This window comes from Schistocerca americana, chromosome 7 (genome assembly GCF_021461395.2).
Source record: "Schistocerca americana isolate TAMUIC-IGC-003095 chromosome 7, iqSchAmer2.1, whole genome shotgun sequence".
In the NCBI taxonomy this organism is placed as follows: Eukaryota; Metazoa; Arthropoda; class Insecta; order Orthoptera; family Acrididae; genus Schistocerca; species Schistocerca americana.
In genome coordinates this window covers 462,514,494-462,534,217 of record NC_060125.1, presented here as the reverse complement: position 1 = coordinate 462,534,217, position 19,724 = coordinate 462,514,494, and the positions used below count along the sequence as shown (strand labels likewise).

At 42.0% G+C, this 19,724-nt stretch overlaps 1 protein-coding gene across 1 annotated transcript in view; it reads right to left on the bottom strand.

Moving 5' to 3' along the window:
* Positions 1-19,724, bottom strand: part of LOC124623016 — a 109,955-nt gene that overhangs the window by 23,384 nt on the left and 66,847 nt on the right. The window contains exons 5-7 of the mRNA XM_047148807.1: positions 13,681-13,815; positions 9,391-9,525; positions 8,186-8,311 (exon numbers count right to left, since the gene is read on the bottom strand). Of these exons, the coding sequence (XP_047004763.1) occupies positions 8,186-8,311; positions 9,391-9,525; positions 13,681-13,815 (396 nt within the window). The remainder of the gene's footprint in view (positions 1-8,185; positions 8,312-9,390; positions 9,526-13,680; positions 13,816-19,724) is intronic.

The window sequence follows — 19,724 nt, the reverse complement described above, 5'->3', positions numbered from 1 at the left end:
TGCGACAGGGTGAAGAATTGTCTAAAGAAGTGTTGCAACATTTGATGATTTTGCCTACAACTTAGTTACTTGAGGTGACCTTTTCTGCCCTTTTCAGTATTAAAACATTAAACTGAAATCGTCTTGATGTGGAATCAAGCCTAATATTGATTGTGAAATAACTTATTCCAAATTTCAATGGAATCGTGGAAAATCGAAAAGAATTTTGTTCCTGACACGAGTGAGCCCACAAATCAGAACATTGTTTATCAAGTAAATTTCTTTAAAAAAAAAATAGATCGATTTCCAGTTACTGTACTTACTGTGTTGCATTACTGTATTTCATGTGTTAGTACACTGTTACTCTGTTACTGTAAGTTACTATATTTTCAATTGAAATATCATTCTGTAGGCAACAATCATGTAACTTCTGTATAAATTACTTATCGCGTTATTTTTCTTGATGCTGTTGTCACTGGTGATTCTAATAAGCACATTTTCAATGCCACGTGAAATTTTGGATAGCGTTGCAAGGAGGTCCGGAGATCACTTTCCGAATAAACAGGTGGACCATGTTACCACGTTATCCATTTTCTCTGTAGCTCACTTATATTATGCTCAGAGTTTCAAACTTGTTGCACTACTTTACACTATCGAGAGCTTCTTCTAAGTCAGAAACTTCGATTTTGCTCCAGTCTTGTTTCCATTATCAAGCACAACATCGGGACTGCCTCTGTAGTGCCTCTTCATTTTCTAATCCAAAACTGATCGTTATCTAGCAGATCCTTAATTTTCATTTTCATTCTTCTGTATATTTTTCTTTTCAGGAACTGGATAACTTAGTTGTTAAGCTGATTGTGCGATAGTCCAAAGACGTAGGCTTCATTAAGCATAATTCATTATTGCTCAATGCTAACGTAGTACCTACGACGATTCGTGGTACCTTGGAGAAGACACCTAATTTTTACTCCGTAGTACCATCATGTTAACCGCGCGGGGTAGCCACGTGGTTCAGGGCGTCCTATCACGATTCGCGAGGCTCTCCCGTCGGAAGTTCGAGTCCTCCCTCGGGCGTGGGTGGATGTGTTGTCCTTATCGTACATTAGATTAAGTAGTGTGATAGCTTAGGGACCGATGACCTCAGCAGTTTGGTGCTATCAGGTCTTACCACAACCAACCATCATGTTACGCACAGTGAGCTTGTACGCGAATTGTTTCCGAGACCTATTTTCCCCGTTATCCTATTTATAGTTGCCCTTGGTATTTCCATTGGTTTATCCTATATTTGTCACCATTTCACAAGTGTAATGCCACATCTGACACATCCAGCACTATGGCTGTACTTGTGCGTGACCCTAAACCAGGGTCGGCCACGGCGCGCCAAACTTAACGCGTGCAGCGTGTGTTGGCCGTGGGTGTCTCCGTTTTGTTCGACTCATGCGGAAGTATTGCGGTGTAGCATTCTCGCGTCGCCACAACTCTCTGCAGCACGGCAGAATGGTAGTATGAACGATGTTTACCCTTCGATATTTCTTCGTGATATGGAGGACCACCACAGGTCCACTTTACAAAAAACAGGCATTGTAGCAATCTGTCGGGACAAGCCTTAAAAATTTATAGCAATGACAGAAAAGAGAGATGAGATTCTCAATGAACAGGGCGATTTTTCGACCGTGTACAATCTCTAAAAATTGATCGATGAGAGGATACACAACAAAAAAGGTCAATGAAGTTATGTCCCCAAATGCATTATTTCCATGCTAGAGACCATTTGTCCAAGCATACTTTGTTACAGAGACTACGGATTAACGCGCGCTGTACTACGCAGCCACAGTTACAGTACGCGTGATTTACTCCTGGAGGGTTGTACTACTTCTCATGCGTTATGCCTATCGTACTCTCGTGCCATGGTAATTGGCAATGTTGTGTCCGTTTCACTTCTCTGGCTAACTCACCCTGTAGTGGATGTGATGCAGCGTTGTACACAATAATTTGGTTCCGTATTCGAATAGAGAGCTTGCTGCCATGGTATTCACATGCGGAAAGGCAAATGGCAATGGACGGTATGTAACAAGATTGTATCAGGTGACCTATCGCAGCCGATATCAGCTGCAGCATTCCACGTTAGCTATATTGTTTCGCCGTTTGTCAGAGTCAGGGTCGTTTCAGGAAGCAGGAAATCATGAAGGGCATACCCGAAATGGTCGGACACCAGATCTGGAGGAGAACGTGATAAACTCTGTGGAAGGCGACCATCGCGTCAGTACCAGGCAGTTGGTCCACCAGTACAAAGTAAATCAGGCGACCGTGTGGAACATTCTCCGTGTCAATTGTTACTACCCTTATCACTTTCAGCGTGATGGCTTACTAGCGACAGACTTTCCACATCGGAAGTAGTTTTGTCAGTGGTCTCTTCAACAGGCGACTACGATTGGGTGTCGGTGCCACCCATCGTATTCACAGATTCACGGAGTGGTATCTTCAACATTCATAACAGTCATCTGTCTTATAGTATGCAGATCCCCCACGGTAAGGTGACAACATCGGTGCAGTCGGACTGTGTGGACCGGGATAATTGGTGACCGTATTTTGGGACCAGCTACGTTGCATATCAGGCCGAAACTATCGGCGTTCCTTGTGGGTGACTTTGCGTCCCCTGCTGGAAGAAGTGCCATTGATGATTCGAACTCGTGATGACTGGGTGTTGTGTGCTGTCCTTAGGTTAGTTAGGTTTAAGAAGTTCTAAGTTCTAGGGGAGTGATGACCATAGATGTTAGGTTCCATAGTGCTCAGAGCCATTTGAACCATTTGATGATTCTAAAGGTTGTGGGGCTGCCGCCTGACGGTGCTCCTGTCCACTTCGCCGTTAATGCCCGGACGCATGTAAATCGTGTCTTCCCTGGTCGATGAATCGGACGAGTGGATCCAGTTGAAAGGCATGCTCGTTCACTGGATCTCAACCAGTGTGATTTCTGATTAGGAGGCCATCTCAAAAGTTTCGGGTATGCAGAGCGCATTCCAGATGTGGAGACACTAAATCAGCGTATTCATGCTGCCTTTGACACTGTTCGGATGCAGCCAGGCCGATGTGAACGTGTGAAATAGAACGTGCCATGGCGGATACAGACATGCGTTGAGGCATATGCAAACCATTTTGGACACATATTGTAACTGTGCCTGCATGGTACAGCGCGTATTAGGCCACGGTCTCTGTAACAATATATGATTGAGTAAATGGTCTCTAGCATGCAAACCATGTAATTCCAGACGTAAGTTCATTAGACCTTTCTTGTTCCGTACTCTCTTATCGATCAATCGTTTGTACACGGTGGAAAAAATCACTCTTTATGTTATGTAGTCGCATAAGTGACGGATATTCCAGATTTGCTATAAAATGACATTACAATCCCATGTACACAGAATTTAAAGATTTATTTGCCAGTGAGAGAGCAAAAATTTACAGAGGTTGACAGACGGAAATAATTGTTCTATGCATCAAGAAGCAATATGTGCTAAATCCGCAGGCATGGAGGACGTGAACAAATTAGTGTTACAAATAGTTAAATGAAGAGGCACTACAGAGGCAGTCCCGATGTTGTGCTTGATAATGGAAACAAAACAAAGGGTATGGACACCATATACTGCTGCAAAGTATGTTTATTAAGTCAAGCGGCAGACCTGGAGTGATTTTTCAAGTTAAAAAAAGCTATTGTTCATTTTATTAAGGGAAAAGGAGTGCAGGAACGGAAATGAGAACATCCGAAATCGATTGCCAACCTCGCCCTAAAGTGGACTTGACCACACCGCACCCAGGTAACTCACTGCAAGGAGAGAAACAAAAAACAAATAACTTCTGATTTGATGGAGATCGTGATGTGGAAGAAACACATTGTGACACAAAGTCCAGTTCCCTAAGTTCACTGGCGTTAAAGGAAATACAAGATTTGAATAATTCATTGTGGCCTCAAATTATTACAAGGATAGTTTAGTAAACGTTTTGAGGACACTGCCAGTCTTATATCATTTTCCTAGTTGTTTTTGAGACATTTTTGCGGCTTCGGTTGAAAGCACCCCTGTACATGCGCAGATGTAATTGAACGGTCTGCAAGGCACACGTCATTACTTATCTTTAACAAAGACAAATCCCTTCAAAGATAAAACTGTCAAGGTTGTCTACGTGGCTTTCCTCAAATACACTTTCCACGTCATAATAATGAGGTTGCAAAGGTGCTACATAATTTCGAGCGATATATGTGTGTGGTAGAGGTTTCAGCGATTATGAAACTAAATAAGAAACAATTATGTGGCAACCTGAGGGAGAAAATATGTGATATTTCCTGTGTCTGTCCGTGTGCCTACAATTCGCACCAGATCGAAATTATGTGTCTGCAGGGCACCAAAAGAAATGAAATAATACTGAAAACTAGTTTTGTTTGTGTTCCATGCTTTTGATAAGCTTGAAATATAAAATCAAGTCTTATACAATGCATTGCCATTTAAACGCGGCGCGTTCGGAGTTCCCCCCCCCCCCCCCCCCCCCTCGTTCACCGTCATCATGCTCAGACAGACTGGGGTGACAGTGGGACAAATGTGCCAAGCTGGCTGAGTGCTATGAATCTCACTCTCGTGCCAGGATAGAGCCTGCGAGTGAAGTTCTTGGCCACACCTGCTCTAAAACTTTCTTCACGTATTTCTCCATTTCACCCGCAGGTCTCTGAAACAAGATTCCCAGAAACTTGCATCAGTTCCAAAATCACCTATCTTCCTTTAGCTTAGTAAATATCAGCACTCTGTGATCATTATTGGTATAGGGCTTGATCATACGCAGAAGAGTCAAAGAAATTAGTACACCTGCCTAATATTGTGCAGGGCCTAAGCGAGTACACAGATATGCCGCAACTCGACGTGGCATGGACTCGACTAACGTCTGCAGTAGTGCTGCAGGGCTGTCCATAAATCCCTAAGAGAACGAGGGATTGGAGATCTCTTCTGAACAGCACGTTGCTAGGCATCCCAGGTATTCTCAATAATGTTGAGTCTGGGGAGTTTGGTGGCGAGCGGAAGTGTTTAAACTCAGAAGAGTGCTCCTGGAGCCACTCTGTAGCAACGTTGGACGTGTGGGGTGTCGCACTGTTCTGCTGAAAATGCCCAAGTCCATTTGAATGCACAACGGACATGAATGGATGCAGGTGATGTCTCAGGATTCTTGCGTACATGTCACCGGTCAGAGTAGTATCTAGACGTATCGTGGGTCCCATACCGCTCCAATTACACACGCCCCACACCATTACAAAGCCTCCACCTACTTGAAAAGTCCCCTGCTAACATGCAGGGTCCATGGATTCATGAGGCTGTCTCCATACCAGTACACGTCCAACCGCTCGATAGAATTTGATAGAAGACTCGTCCGACCAGGCAATACGTTTCCAGTCATCAACAGTACAATGTGGGTGTTGGCGGACCCAGGCGAGGCGTAAAGATTCGTGTCGTGCAGTCATCAATGGTACACGAGTGGGCCTTTGGCTCCGAAAGCCCATGTCCATGATGTTTCGTTGGACAGTTGCACGCTGATACTTTCTGATGGGCAATCATTGAAGCATGCAGCAGTTTGCGAAAGAGCTGCGTTTTTGTCACGTTGAACGATTCTCTTCAGTCGTCTTTGGTCCCGTTCTTGCCGGATCTTTTTCAGGCTGCAGCGATGTCGGAGATTGGATATTTTACCAGATTCATAATATTCACGGCACCCTCGTGAAATGGTCGTACGGGAAAATCCCTACTTCATCGCTACCTCTAAATGCCGTGTGCCATCGCTTGTGCAAGTTAAAACGCACTTCAGTCCTGATTACCTGCTATAGTAGCAGCAGTAACCGATCTAACAACTGCGCCAGACACATTTTGTCTTACATAGGCGTTGCCGACTGCAGCGCCGTATTCTGCCTGTTCACTTATCTCTGTATTTGAATGCATATATCTGTACTAGTTTCTTTGGCGCTACAGTTTATATCTGTCTTTGTACGCTAAGCTACAGAGTATATATTCCTTTACCTAATGATGATGTAATGGAGGCGCGATCTTATCGGAACTCGTACTATTCTTCATCACGAGTAATATCAATAGATGATTCGCACAACCAGATGGAATTTGTCACAGACCTCGAGAAGCGTGTCATCTCATTTATTTCCCTGAAGCCTGCCTATATTCATTAAACATTGTGCCATTAACTCTCTTGTTTGTTACGAGTTCCATCATTTTTGTCGCATTATTGTTATTCAGTTTTCTCTGTTCTCTCATGGGTACTGGAGGAAGAGAGGAGGACAACTATGTCATTAGAGACGGATCACAAGCTCGGATTAGGGAAGAGTGGAGACGGTAAGCGGCCGTGCCATTCCGGAGGATTCACCCTAGCATTTGACTTAAGCGATTTAGGGAAATGACGGGAAACATAAATTAAGATGGCCAACTGCATGTTTGAACCACCGTCTTCCCGAATGCGTGTCCAATGAGCTAAGCACTGCGCTAACCTCCTCTATCTCGTGTATACTGTACAAATCAACAAAGATTTTGCATTCGCATTATGTCGGGTATTTGTGTTGCTATTGTGAATTCCTGTACTGATCGGATGGGCCACCTGACGTACGTAGTTTCGAAACACACATACCGTTTCCTTAAAGGCCTAGTTCGCGTAGAACGCTGCCCCCGAATGGATTGCAGTACGTCAGTTGACCGTAAAGCACCAAGGGGAACGCATTATAGACACCTGTGGAACAATATAATGAACATCAATAATGCCCCGAAGGACAGTCCCGAACAATGACGGCGTTCACATCATCAAGTAATGCGTAGTACGCTTGTCAACAGCAGAAGTTGATCGAGGTATGCACGGGAATCAAAGTGATGCATTGCAGCCATGGAATGGTAGCAATTGATAGGTGTTGTTGAACACTGAAACGTCACAGTTCGTTCTAGTTCGTCCACATTCGACTGGTGCACAAAATGATCGATATCTACAACTTTTGATTCACGGTAAGCCTGGGCTGATCGCTCAAGAACGGCTTTCGGCATTCTGTGAGACTACAGGACGTCATACATCATATCAAAGTGTTAGACGATACGACGGTGCGGCTCTCCATTCCTCACGACTATGGAGAGTACCACGTCGTGTACTACACCACCATGGACTCAGAGATGGACACGAAATCATGCAGAATATACGCCCCAATACTGGCGTACTGTTTCGTTCACGTCTGACACTCGGAAGTTTTGTACCCTGATTATGACAGACAATGTGTTTGGAGACAACCAGGTAATTTCTGACACCTACAGTTATATGTTTTACATGTGCTACAAGCTGGTACTGGACTGATGTTCGGGGTTGGCATTATCTGAGGCAACCGTACATCTTTCTTCGTTGTTGAGGGAAATTTTACTGCTCGAGAATACAGGGACGAGTCTGTGTATCCAATAGTGCCATCGAAGAACCAACATTTTGCTGACAACTTTACCTTAATGGATAGTAACTTGCTTCGTCTTCATCATGTTCTCGTAAAACTTACCTAGGATTACAAGAACGGAGTGCTTGCGTATTCTCCAGACAAGACCCCAATCAACCACGTGTGGGATCGATTGAGACGAGATGTTTTTGGGTGTCAACAGCGACCATGTACACTGCGCTACTCATGCAGAATAGACAATGAAGAGTGGACGATTTGTCGCAGGGCTCTAACTTGACGATCTCAAGGACGATATACCACGAGAGATTCAAGTCAACATCCGAGAAAGGGGACGTTCTACCGCGTAATGACGTTTCTTAGGAGTGCTGTGAAACTCCTGTCCTGCCCCCATGATTCTTCAATTTCACACATATCAAATGAATATATACGCAAGCCTCACTGCCAGTTTTAGTTTTCTGTGCCATGAATATCGAAATATAGGAAGGATGCTAAACTTTTGTTGCTGTGTTTGTGATGTGGGTATCATGCCATGGCGTATCATTGTCACCAAGAAGAGGAAAGTGAGTGCTACGCTGTAGAATGTACATAAAACTAATTAAAATCTGAGTTTGTATCCTTCGCCATTGGTAGTGGGAGGTAAGAGACGAAGCTGATGTAGAGCTTACTATAAGATTCATACGTAATGACATTAATCATTGCAAGGAATGATACTTATTGTGGTCAGTGAGTGAGCCTTTAACTATTTCATGTGGTACCTGGTTCACGCCCCTGTGGCCGTAGTGGAAGTCCTAATGTGGCACCTTCAGCTGACACTAGCGATGATGGCCTCGCAACTCCAGCAGACAATACAGGCCGATTATGAGAAGTGTGTGTGGCTTTACCTGTAACTAAGAACATAAAAATTAGTTACTGAATCCTTCACATATTGCTGAGTCTACACCTTTCTCAGTTTGCAGACGAGACGAAGTTCAACCACAGTAAGATTAACAACACTACTATACAAAGCTTAAGGTCGAAACAGCTCAAGTAACGTAAGTTACGAACTACTAGCCGGAAATTAATGACACTGCGGCAGAACGTTGCCAGAGGTCTCCCACTCGTGCACAGAAAACTGGATGATTCATGGCGTGAGGTCATACGTAAAATAGCGCCAAACGGGGCTGTACCCACAACACAAGGCAGTAGAAGGAACAGGGAAAGACAGTGACATCAGCGAGTAGATGCGGTGTACTGTAATGGTGTTCATTACAAAAAGGCCCGGAGACAGCATTTGGTTGACTTAAAGTAGGTAAGAATCATCAAGAAGCTAGAGGAAGGACCAGTTAACTGGTATTGCTCAAATTATTATTGTTTCACGTGTGTGAGCAGCGTTCCAAACTGAAGGCACTGCTGCCCGAAGCAGACGAGGTGGTCGGCTGCTGTTAATTACAGCGGTGCGTGATCGCTAATTGAGCAGCGGGGATAGAGGAACCCACGCCAGACCGCGGGTGCAGCTGCAATCACAACAGAACCACAAAGCACTCTGTCATTTGCACGGTTACCGCGGCGGTCGGTCTCTCTACCCGACGACGTGTAGTTTGTGCTCCGGTGACACCGGGTGTGACGGAGCGAAGTGCTTGGGGACTGGACCAAAAAGGACTGGAGTGGCATGGGGAGCACGTCCTTCTGCCGCGTACAGGGGACCACCATTAATACCGGTGACTTCAGTATAATTAAAGTCTCCGAATAAAAATATCATTCGTGTTCGTCTCGTTCTTCTCTACTATAATGTAGTTGGTCTCTCTCTGTATGATACAAAGTCCATCGAGTATGTCACTTGGCAGTGACACAACAAGTGAGAATTACTTTCATCCCTGACTTCCGCTATCCATCGTATTTACTGGTGATTACATTAATCCTGGGATGAAGTGTCACATTATTACAGGATGGTGGACGAATATAAGACTATTCAGTATCGTACCTGGACGTGGTTTTTGTGTGCGTTTTCCTTGCTTTGATGGACCCAGTATAATGTCTGCACTCGTCAGTGGTGATGGCTTTGCCATAAATCCTGGAATAATTTCAGGGATTTTCGCAGATGTCGGGATGGTGATATCTGAAATAATGCATATCACATATTAAAAATGAATACTTGAATACGGGATTAAACACACCGAAAATCTGCAGCATGCTATATTATAACGTAGTCACCGCTTCTCCAACATTCTACGACCGATAAAATGTTAGGAAAAAGGATTATTTCGACATTTTCTCATTTTCGACAGTAGTCCTTCTAAATGTATTTAATCCATGAATTGTCACAATGATAATCCTGTTTTTACTTTCAGTGTCCTTTTAGAAAATATAATTACGTTGCCAGCATTTGTTGAAAACGAGAACAATGAGGTTTTCGTTATTAGGTAGAATGCAGCTCTTCTGATCTAATCTCATAAAGAATGACATGAAATCATGGGAAACTTGGCCTTTGACCATTACTAGAAACAGCTTATTGAAGTAACCCACCTATATCAGTCCATGCAGAACTTAGTGGTTACACAATGTACCACCTAGTTTCCTACAAATAACGATGCTTTAATTAACAGGAATTCGAATTGTAGAAAGCATTCTTTCACTGGAGAATGTGCAGCGGTCGGTGTAAAATATTTTTAGAATTTAGTGAAACTGTTTTCATTGCCACCGATGTTTATTTTGGTTGACATAAGGCTTGAGTCTATAATTTAGACCATGATGGCGGATGGTGGCGGAAGATAGAGCAAGATCCGTAAGAACATGGATCAAAAAATCATTCTTTTTGGACAAGACTGTTTCACTAAATTAATAAAATTAATTAATTAACAGACTATATAGAAGTACTGATTAATTTTCTTATGCGTTGAATTGACGAAATATAATAGCCGATCCTATTTTCTTAGTGCACTGCTTCGTTAGATATGTGTGGTATCGTCCAGAGATGGCAGTGCTAAGCCAAACTTGGCAAAGGAAATTGATACCGCAGACTATTAGCGGGGGCGCCCCACGTTTCACAACAACCAACAGGAGGCACTTCAGAAGACACCCCCTACCTCAGCACCCTATGCCTGAGATCAATATACTGTCGAGCATTCAAGAGAATTGAATCAACATTGTAGTATAGTACCAACGAGATGTTAAAGTTTCTGTTGAACTTACGCTTTATTAATGTTGAACAATGTACCTCAAGAGAACAGTTTGTTACTTTTTGCATCAAGTGATGCTTTGCTAGCCAATAACAGTTGTAAGCTACCCAGTGTTCCTGCGGACAAGATGTGCGTGAAAGTTAAGTACATTTTTTATTCATTATTGCAATAAAATGAACTAATGTTTCATGAGTTATTCTGGTCTACCACAGCGGATGTCGTGAAAAACATTAGAGTCCAAGCTTCTAGTTCTCCCAAGATGTACGGAATATCTAAAGTCCACTGAGGAAATATTCCATTAAGATCAACTGTTTGCGCTATTGATTGTCCTACCTACAGGCTAGCCAAATATTTAACTACGTTGATGACTCCGATAGTTTGCCGCTGCGAACTTTACATGAAAAACTCTCAGGCATTCATTAAGAAAATTGAACAGATGAAAGTTGGCCCAAACGACTTATAGCCAGCCTGGATGTGGACTCACTATTTACAAACGTTCCTGTGGCAGACACGTTGAAACTATTAGCACAGCATTTTTCTCTTGAAACGATAAAGTTGATCCGAAATATGATGACGACCACGTGTTTCTTGTATAGCGGTGACTTTTATAAAACGACGGGTATAATGGCTATGGGTTCTCCGTAGTCATCATAAATGGTCAGCATTTTTATTGAACATTTTGAGGAGCATGGATTAAATTTGGCTTCCCTTCGTCCATCTTCACTTTATAGCTACGTTGACCACAGGTTTATTGTCAGACCACACGGCGTAGCAGCCCTTGAGCACTTCCAGGAACATATGAACACCATGCATCTAAGTACCCAAGTCACAGAGGATACAAACGTATAAATCTCAAAATATCACGTATGATCTGGGAAGCTCGTTTACCTACCTGCACAAGAGTGGAAATAATACGTTGATACGCTCGTTGCTTAGGAACGCTGACCCTAACAACAACCATTGTCGCTTATCTCTTTTGCCAGTCATATAAATTCTTATTTCTAAAGTTTATAATGGGTTTTAAACACAGACTGAGAACTTGATTGCTGACAGGCACGATTCATGTACAGTCAGTCATACGTAGTGTGGTATCACGTAATCGATACCATCCTTCAGTGCATGAAGGTTGGTAGCAGAATGGCAAGTTTCCGTCTGATGCCCATAGTAGTCGCTTTGGTGCTGATGGATCCAGTGGTGCGCGTCTACTGAGCCATACTGCCACCATCTCTGTACTGTGAGCGCCCTTTGCGTATAGAATGGCCGGCGGTACCTGATCAGCCCACTTGCGCTAGTAGTCACTACACTAAGACCCCTTCATTCATGCTTCATCCTTGTTGACAATGAGGTAGCTGCACTTCATGTCTTGTTGCCATGTTTAAATTAGCCTTCTTACACTTGGAAAAATATAAGTTAAGTATATCTTCTATTTGTTATTTTAACTTTTTCATTAATCGTTTCTGCTCATGACAAGCATTTCTACGGCAGTTGCCGTACCACTCTGTAGCCAACATATCCTTACCATTGTGTATGGAGTCATACATAACACACAGAGATGGAACCAGAAGGCGATGTTAACGATCAATGGGTGTACCGGCAGGATTTCCACCTTCAAGAATCCCTCTGAGTGTATTGATCGACAGACCGATTTTGACACAACGTACTGCTGAAATGCCACAGGAAGACTGGGGAACTAATGCCAGTCAGTTACACTTACGACTGTGGGCGCTTATGGATAGCGAAAATCTTTCCAGTTAGGCGACTCTACCGCATTTCGGAGTCTACCTGCAATTCATGCCATACGAATTTATTTATTTATACGTCTAGATAATATGAAAATGTACAGTAGTGAATAAGGTTTGCGTATTGACGTTCATGAATATTTATAAGAGATAAGTCGGAATTTCACCTAACTGAAGCCTTCTCAAATAATGGTCAACGGTTCGACCAGGGATACGCATAAAGGAAATTTTCGTTTAGAATAAAGTGATTAATTTCTGTAAGTTATAGAAAGTGAAAGGTAATTTCAGTGCAAACCGAGCACCACTGAATGACTGAATTTACTTTATTCTGCCACTGTATATTTTAATATTATCATCGTAAATATGAGGACACATTATTTCGCACATCTGTAGTTGACTCGAATAAAGCGGGCCGACTTAAGTGTTTCATAGTTGATCACACACTTATGGTCACATACGTTACTTTTTCTCTTTTAAAACCATTTTCTGTAACAGACAGGCATTATGATCGAAGACTACTAAGTAACTCAAAATGGGTCGATCGCGCGCATAACAGATATGGAACTTAAAGAAGACATTAACACTCCGCTTACGACTTCGTCAACCTGTCCGCGGTTTCCAACATTCTAGAAGCGAGCCTGGAGAGAAAGACCAGACAACTAATATGTTATACACTTGTAAACACCATTTATTGCAGAATCTCTAAGCCTTTTTGCATGTATGGGAGTGTTAGACACGTGGAGTATTTCTTCCACCCTCGAATTTTTCTTCCAGTGCTCTCATGTAGTAGATACGTACAAGTTTTGGAATCAGGGTCTCTGATATGTCAAGGATGCGCTCACCCCCAAAATTTTTACACAACAATGGGCAACCAATGTTCTTTAGAAGCACCCAGCAGATGCATGTGAACATTTCGAAAGCTAGTGCAACACTCTGGACTTTCAACTTCGTGTTAGAATCGGTTGAGAATCATTTCTTGTATACGAGGTTCGTTTTAGAGCATTCCTCGTCGCCTGGCTTAAATCCTACTGAAAAATTGGAATGCCACCATGTGGAACGCCATTGTTCAATAGCCAAGCCAGTTTTGTGAATTGGAATGGATGTTTATTTGACTGCGATTAAGTGTCTGGCGGCATAAAGTGTGTGCTATATACTGCAGTGTAAAGATATTTAACGTAAATACTCAACTGCATAGAATTCGTGGTGGTCATTAGGCGCTGGTGTGCAACAACCATGAGACGCAGCTCGTACAGAAACTAATGCTATGTATATAAGTATGTCATCACATTAACATTTGACCAAAATAAAGTTTACTCATAGATCTGCAAATGAGTCCCAAACTATTACACGCCGTACCCAATGCTGGTTTTTGTCCCAGTGTTTCTTGTTGTGAAGCCCCTGCATTAAGGTTTTCAGTCAGAACCTGCGGTTCTGCTACCCGAACTACAGGATTTAAGACAGGGATATCGGCAGATAAGAGTCCAGTTGCACCTGAAATAAGAAAAATTAAATATTAATTTTAATTTTATCAAAAATGATAACATACTTTTCCTAATGTTCAGAAAATCTCACGAACCGGCTTTCGGCTTCTCAGGCCACTTTCAGGTGACAACTGAATGTCGCAAACATCGATAAATATGATGTGCGACGTAACACAGATATTATTAGTACAGGAGATACAAAAATGTCAGGTTGTTTACATTGGAAAACGTTACAGTCTCTGTCACATAAAATTAAAGACATCAAAAAAATGTAGGTAAATAAAGTAATCATGTATAGGTAAATCTATAACTGACAAGCAATTAGTTGAATCCACTATCCGTAATGAAAAATTAATTGAACAATGGGAAAAATACAGATTGCCGCTGATCATTTAATACTGTATTCCTTGACTTGTATTTCCAACAGTGCAATGATGTGTAATATGAATTTTTACATTCTATCAAGAAAAACAGAGAGATGAACCTAGAGGATATACTGAAAATAAACAAACACGTGGCGCACAATGCCACATGTTGTCACCTGAAGGTGGTTTGAAAGAAAAAATGCATTTCCTGTCCAAATGAGTATAATGTAATAGAACGTTAGAAATATTCTTCACTAATTTTGATTTGTTATCATGTTCTGCCAAGCACTGAGAGATATTTAAGTTATTAAATATTAATTGCTGAATCCTTTGAATCAAGAGACAATGTGCAAGCAGCGCTAAGCATTTTGATAAATTCTCAGAAATTTGCTGCATTTAACATTGGGAAGTCGACAGCAAGTTTCTGTTCGATGTCTGGTAGATAGGTTCTTATGACAGCCTCTCTGATACTCTATTCTGCCTTTAAAATTAGGTTCTCATACTATTTAAGTAGTTCTTTCCACATCAAAAAAGATTACATGGACTTGAAAGAAACGTACATGTATAAATGACTATCAGAGAAATTTATGAGCGAATCTTGATTTTATAGCGATACGCAAAAGAAAATTATAACGGCCATAGAAGATTTATTAAACTATACACTCGAACTAATCTGCTAAGCTGTTATAAACACATCAGGAGTAATGTTCCTTGGTGATGTTACACTAAAGACGTTGGACAATTATCCAGTATAACCATTCAGTTACCAGCTACTCAACAACATAGTTGTTTCAACTGAAGCACTACATGCGTCACAGTCCACATAGTTGCTGGAGGGCAGTATAAAATTACAGGCATTGGAGAAAAGGAAAGAAACTTGGAAAAAAAGGTAGGAAACATTGTTTGGGAAATAGAATTTTTGTGATGAGGAGTGGAGTTCACCACTGAAAGTAAATTTATAACTTCTGCTCAAAATTGGCTGGTTAGTAAAAGCTAAGAAAGAGTTATTAGACTTGAACTTAACATAAGGAAACATAATACATCTCACACCCAATGGAACACTAATACCGATGAGCAGATTCATGGACACGGCTGCAAAAAGAGAGGCGAAAAGTAACTAGAAGAACGGTAAGAAAATCTTGATGAGATTTCGGGAGGAATAGAAGGCTGCTACCGTCAAGCTGAATGGCAACAAGAACTCTCGTTATTCGAAGAAAATAAGTAAATAAATAGAAATAAAATATCAGACTATTCTGACACGTAGATTCCCAGAAAAATGACACCATATTAAATGTGAATTAATTTAAACCCTAGCACCGCTAGCCGGATCATGCAGGTCACCACATGATGACAGCATAACCTCTGCAATCACTGCAAGTAGATGTTTCAACATTACTCCACTTATCAGCACACAGAACGTTTGTACAATCACCATTGGACAACCAGCGGATATTTGGGCTGCCACTTCAGTATTACGACAGAGTGATAACGTGAATGCTGAGATGGTCTACAAAAGAATACTCCTCATAGGTTTAGCGTCTTTGATCCATAATCAAAATTTTGTCGGTCCCGGGTTCGAATTCCGCCGCTACTTAATTGTGTATTAATAACCAGCATTGTCGGCCAAAGACTTCCGGCATGAGAAGTCACCCTCGTTCTGCCAACGTCCTTGTCAAAGAGGGTGGAGGAGCAGACAGAGGATCAGGGCACTCTCTTGTCTTAGGGGTGGGAAACTGCACGTAAAGGTGGAAGAATGAGTAGTAATCAACGGGATGAGGATGCAGATGGCAATGGAAACCACTACATTAAAGAAACGTAACGTGTATCCACAGGACATGAGTCTTGTAACTGAAAAATATCGTTATGATCTCTCCACTGGAAGAAGATACCAGAATAGTCCCCCATTCGGATCGCTGGTTGGGGACTGCCAAGGAGGAGAAGACCATGAGAAAAAGATTGAATAATCAACGGAAGGATAACGTTCTACAAGCCGGGGCGTGGAATGTCAGAAGCTTGAACGTGGTAGGGAAACTAAAAAATCGGAAAATGGAAATGCATAGGCTCAATCTAGATATAGTATGGGTCAGTGAAGTGGAATGAAGACAAGGATTTCTGGACAGATGGATATAGAGTGATATCAACAGCAGCAGAAAATGGCATACCAGAAGCAGGATTTGTTATGAAAAGGAACGTAGGGAAAAGAGTGTGTTAATGTGAACAGTTCAGAGACAGGGTCGTTCTTATCAGAATCGACAGCAAACCAACACCGACAACGATAGTCCAGGTATACATGACTAAGTTGCAAGCTAGAGATGAAAAGATAGCGAAAGTGTATGAGGATATTGAAAGGGTAATACAGTATGTACAGGGGATGGAAATCTAACAGTAATGGGGGACTGTAATGTAGTTGTAGGGGAAGGTGTAGAAGAAAAGGTTACAGGAGAATATGGGAATGGGACCAGGAACGAGAGAGGAGAAAGTGTAATTGAGTTCTGTAACGAGTTTCAACTAGTAATAGCGAATACCCTGTTCAAGAATCAAAAGAGGAAGAGATATTCTTGGAAAAGGCCATGTGATACTTGAAGATTCAAGTTAGATTACATCATGGTCAAACAGAGATACCTAAATCAGGTACTAGATTGTAAGGCGTACCCAGGAGCAGATATTGACTCAAATCACAATATAGTAGTGATGAAGAGAAGGCTGAAGTTTACGACATTAGTCAGGAAGAATCAATACACAGAGAAGTGGTACATCTACTACATCTACATCTATACTCCGCGAGCCACCTTACAGTGTGTGGCGGAGGGTACTTATTGTACCACTATCTGATCCCCCCTTCCCTGTTCCATTCACGAATTGTGCGTGGGAAGAACGACTGCTTGTAAGTCTCCGTATTTGCTCTAATTTCTCGGATCTTTTCGTTGTGATCATTACGCGAGATATATGTGGGCGGTAGTAATATGTTGCCCATCTCTTCCCGGAATGTGCTCTCTCGTAATTTCGATAATAAACCTCTCCGTATTGCGTAACGCCTTTCTTGAAGTGTCCGCCACTGGAGCTTGTTCAGCATCTCCGTAACGCTCTCGCGCTGACTAAATGTCCCCATGACGAATCGCGCTGCTTTTCGCTGGATCATGTCTATCTCTTCTATTAATCCAACTTGGTAAGGGTCCCATACTGATGAGCAATACTCAAGAATCGGACGAACAAGCGTTTTGTAAGCTACTTCTTTCGTCGAAGAGTCACATTTTCTTAGAATTCTTCCTATGAATCTCAACCTGGCGCCTGCTTTTCCCACTATTTGTTTTATGTGATCATTCCACTTCAGATCGCTCCGGATAGTAACTCCTAAGTATTTTACGGTCGTTACCGCTTCCAATGATTTACCACCTATGGCATAATCGTACTGGAATGGATTTCTGCCCCTATGTATGCGCATTATATTACATTTATCTACGTTTAGGGAAAGCTGCCAGCTGTCGCACCATGCATGAATCCTCTGCAGGTCCTCCTGGAGTACGTACGAGTCTTCTGATGTTGCTACTTTCTTGTAGACAACCGTGTCATCTGCAAATAGCCTCACGGAGCTACCGATGTTGTCAACTAAGTCATTTATGTATATTGTAAACAATAAAGGTCCTATCACGCTTCCCTGCGGTACTCCCGAAATTACCTCTACATCTGCAGATTTTTAACCGTTAAGAATGACATGTTGTGTTCTTTCTTCTAGGAAATCCTGAATCCAATCACAAACCTGGTCCGATATTCCGTAAGCTCGTATTTTTTTCACTAAACGTAAGTGCGGAACCGTATCAAATGCCTTCCTGAAGTCCAGGAATACGGCATCAATCTGCTCGCCAGTGTCTACGGCACTGTGAATTTCTTGGGCAAATAGGGCGAGCTGAGTTTCACATGATCTCTGTTTGCGGAATCCATGTTGGTTATGATGAAGGAGATTTGTATTATCTAAGAACGTCATAATACGAGAACACAAAACATGTTCCATTATTCTACAACAGATTGACGTAAGCGAAATAGGCCTATAATTATTCGCATCTGATTTATGACCCTTCTTGAAAATGGGAACGACCTGCGCTTTCTTCCAGTCGCTAGGTACTTTACGTTCTTCCAGCGATCTACGATAAATTGCTGATAGAAAGGGGGCAAGTTCTTTAGCATAATCACTGTAGAATCTTAAGGGTATCTCGTCTGGTCCGGATGCTTTTCCGCTACTAAGTGATAGCAGTTGTTTTTCAATTCCGATATCGTTTATTTCAATATTTTCCATTTTGGCGTCCGTGCGACGGCTGAAGTCAGGGACCGTGTTACGATTTTCCGCAGTGAAACAGTTTCGGAACACTCAATTCAGTATTTCTGCCTTTCTTCGGTCGTCCTCTGTTTCGGTGCCATCGTGGTCAACGAGTGACTGAATAGGGGATTTAGATCCGCTTACCGATTTTACATATGGAAGTCTAAGGAATCACGAGATACGCTTGAAGTTCTCTAATGATAAAGATACAGCTATAAGGAATAATTTTCAGAAGAATGGAAAAGAAAATTGAGGATGTGCTAGGTGACGATCAGTTTGGCTTTAGGAAAAGTAAAGACACGAGAGAGGCAATTCAGACTTTGCGGTTAGTAATGGGAGCAAGCCTGAAGAATAATCAACACACGTTCGTAGGATTTGTCAACCTGGAAAAAGCGTTCGACAATGTTAAATGGTGCAAGATGTTTGAAATTCTGAAAAAAGTATGGGAAAGCTATAGCGAGATATGGGTCATTCATAAAATGTATAACAGTCAAGAGAGAATAATAAGAGTGGACGACCAAGAACGAAGTGCTACGATTAAAGGCGGTATAAGACAGGGATGTAGCCTTTCGCCATTTCTGTTCAATCAGTACATCGAGGAACCAGTGATGGAAATAAAAGAAATGTTCAGGAGTGGAATTAAAATTCAAAGTGGAAGGATATCAGTGATACGATTCGCTGATGACATTGCTGACCTGAGTAAAAGTAAAGAAGAATTACACGATCTGCTGAACGGAATGAACAGTCTAATGAGTACACAGTATGGAGTGAGAGTAAATCGAAGAAAGACGAAGGCAATGAGAAGTAATAGAAATGGAAACAGCCAGAAATTTAATATCAGAATTGATGGTCACGAAGCAAACGAATGTAAGGTATTCTGCTACCTAGGCCGTAAAATAACCAATGATGGACGGAGCAAGGAGAGCATCAAAAGCAGGCGAGCAATGGAAAAAAAGGCATTCCTGGCCAAGAGAAGTCAATTGATATCAAACATCGGCCTTAACTTGAGGAAGAAATTTTTCAGAATGTACATCTGGAATATAGCATTCTATGGACTGCGTGAAAACTGGAACAGAAAGAATCTAAGCATTTGAGATGTGGAGCTACAGACGTCTGTTGGAAATTAGGTGGACTGATAAGTTAAGGAATTACGAGGTTCTACACAGAATCGGAGGGGAAAGGTATATGTGAAAAACACTAATAAAGAGAAGGGACGGGATGACAGGACATCTATTAAGCCAT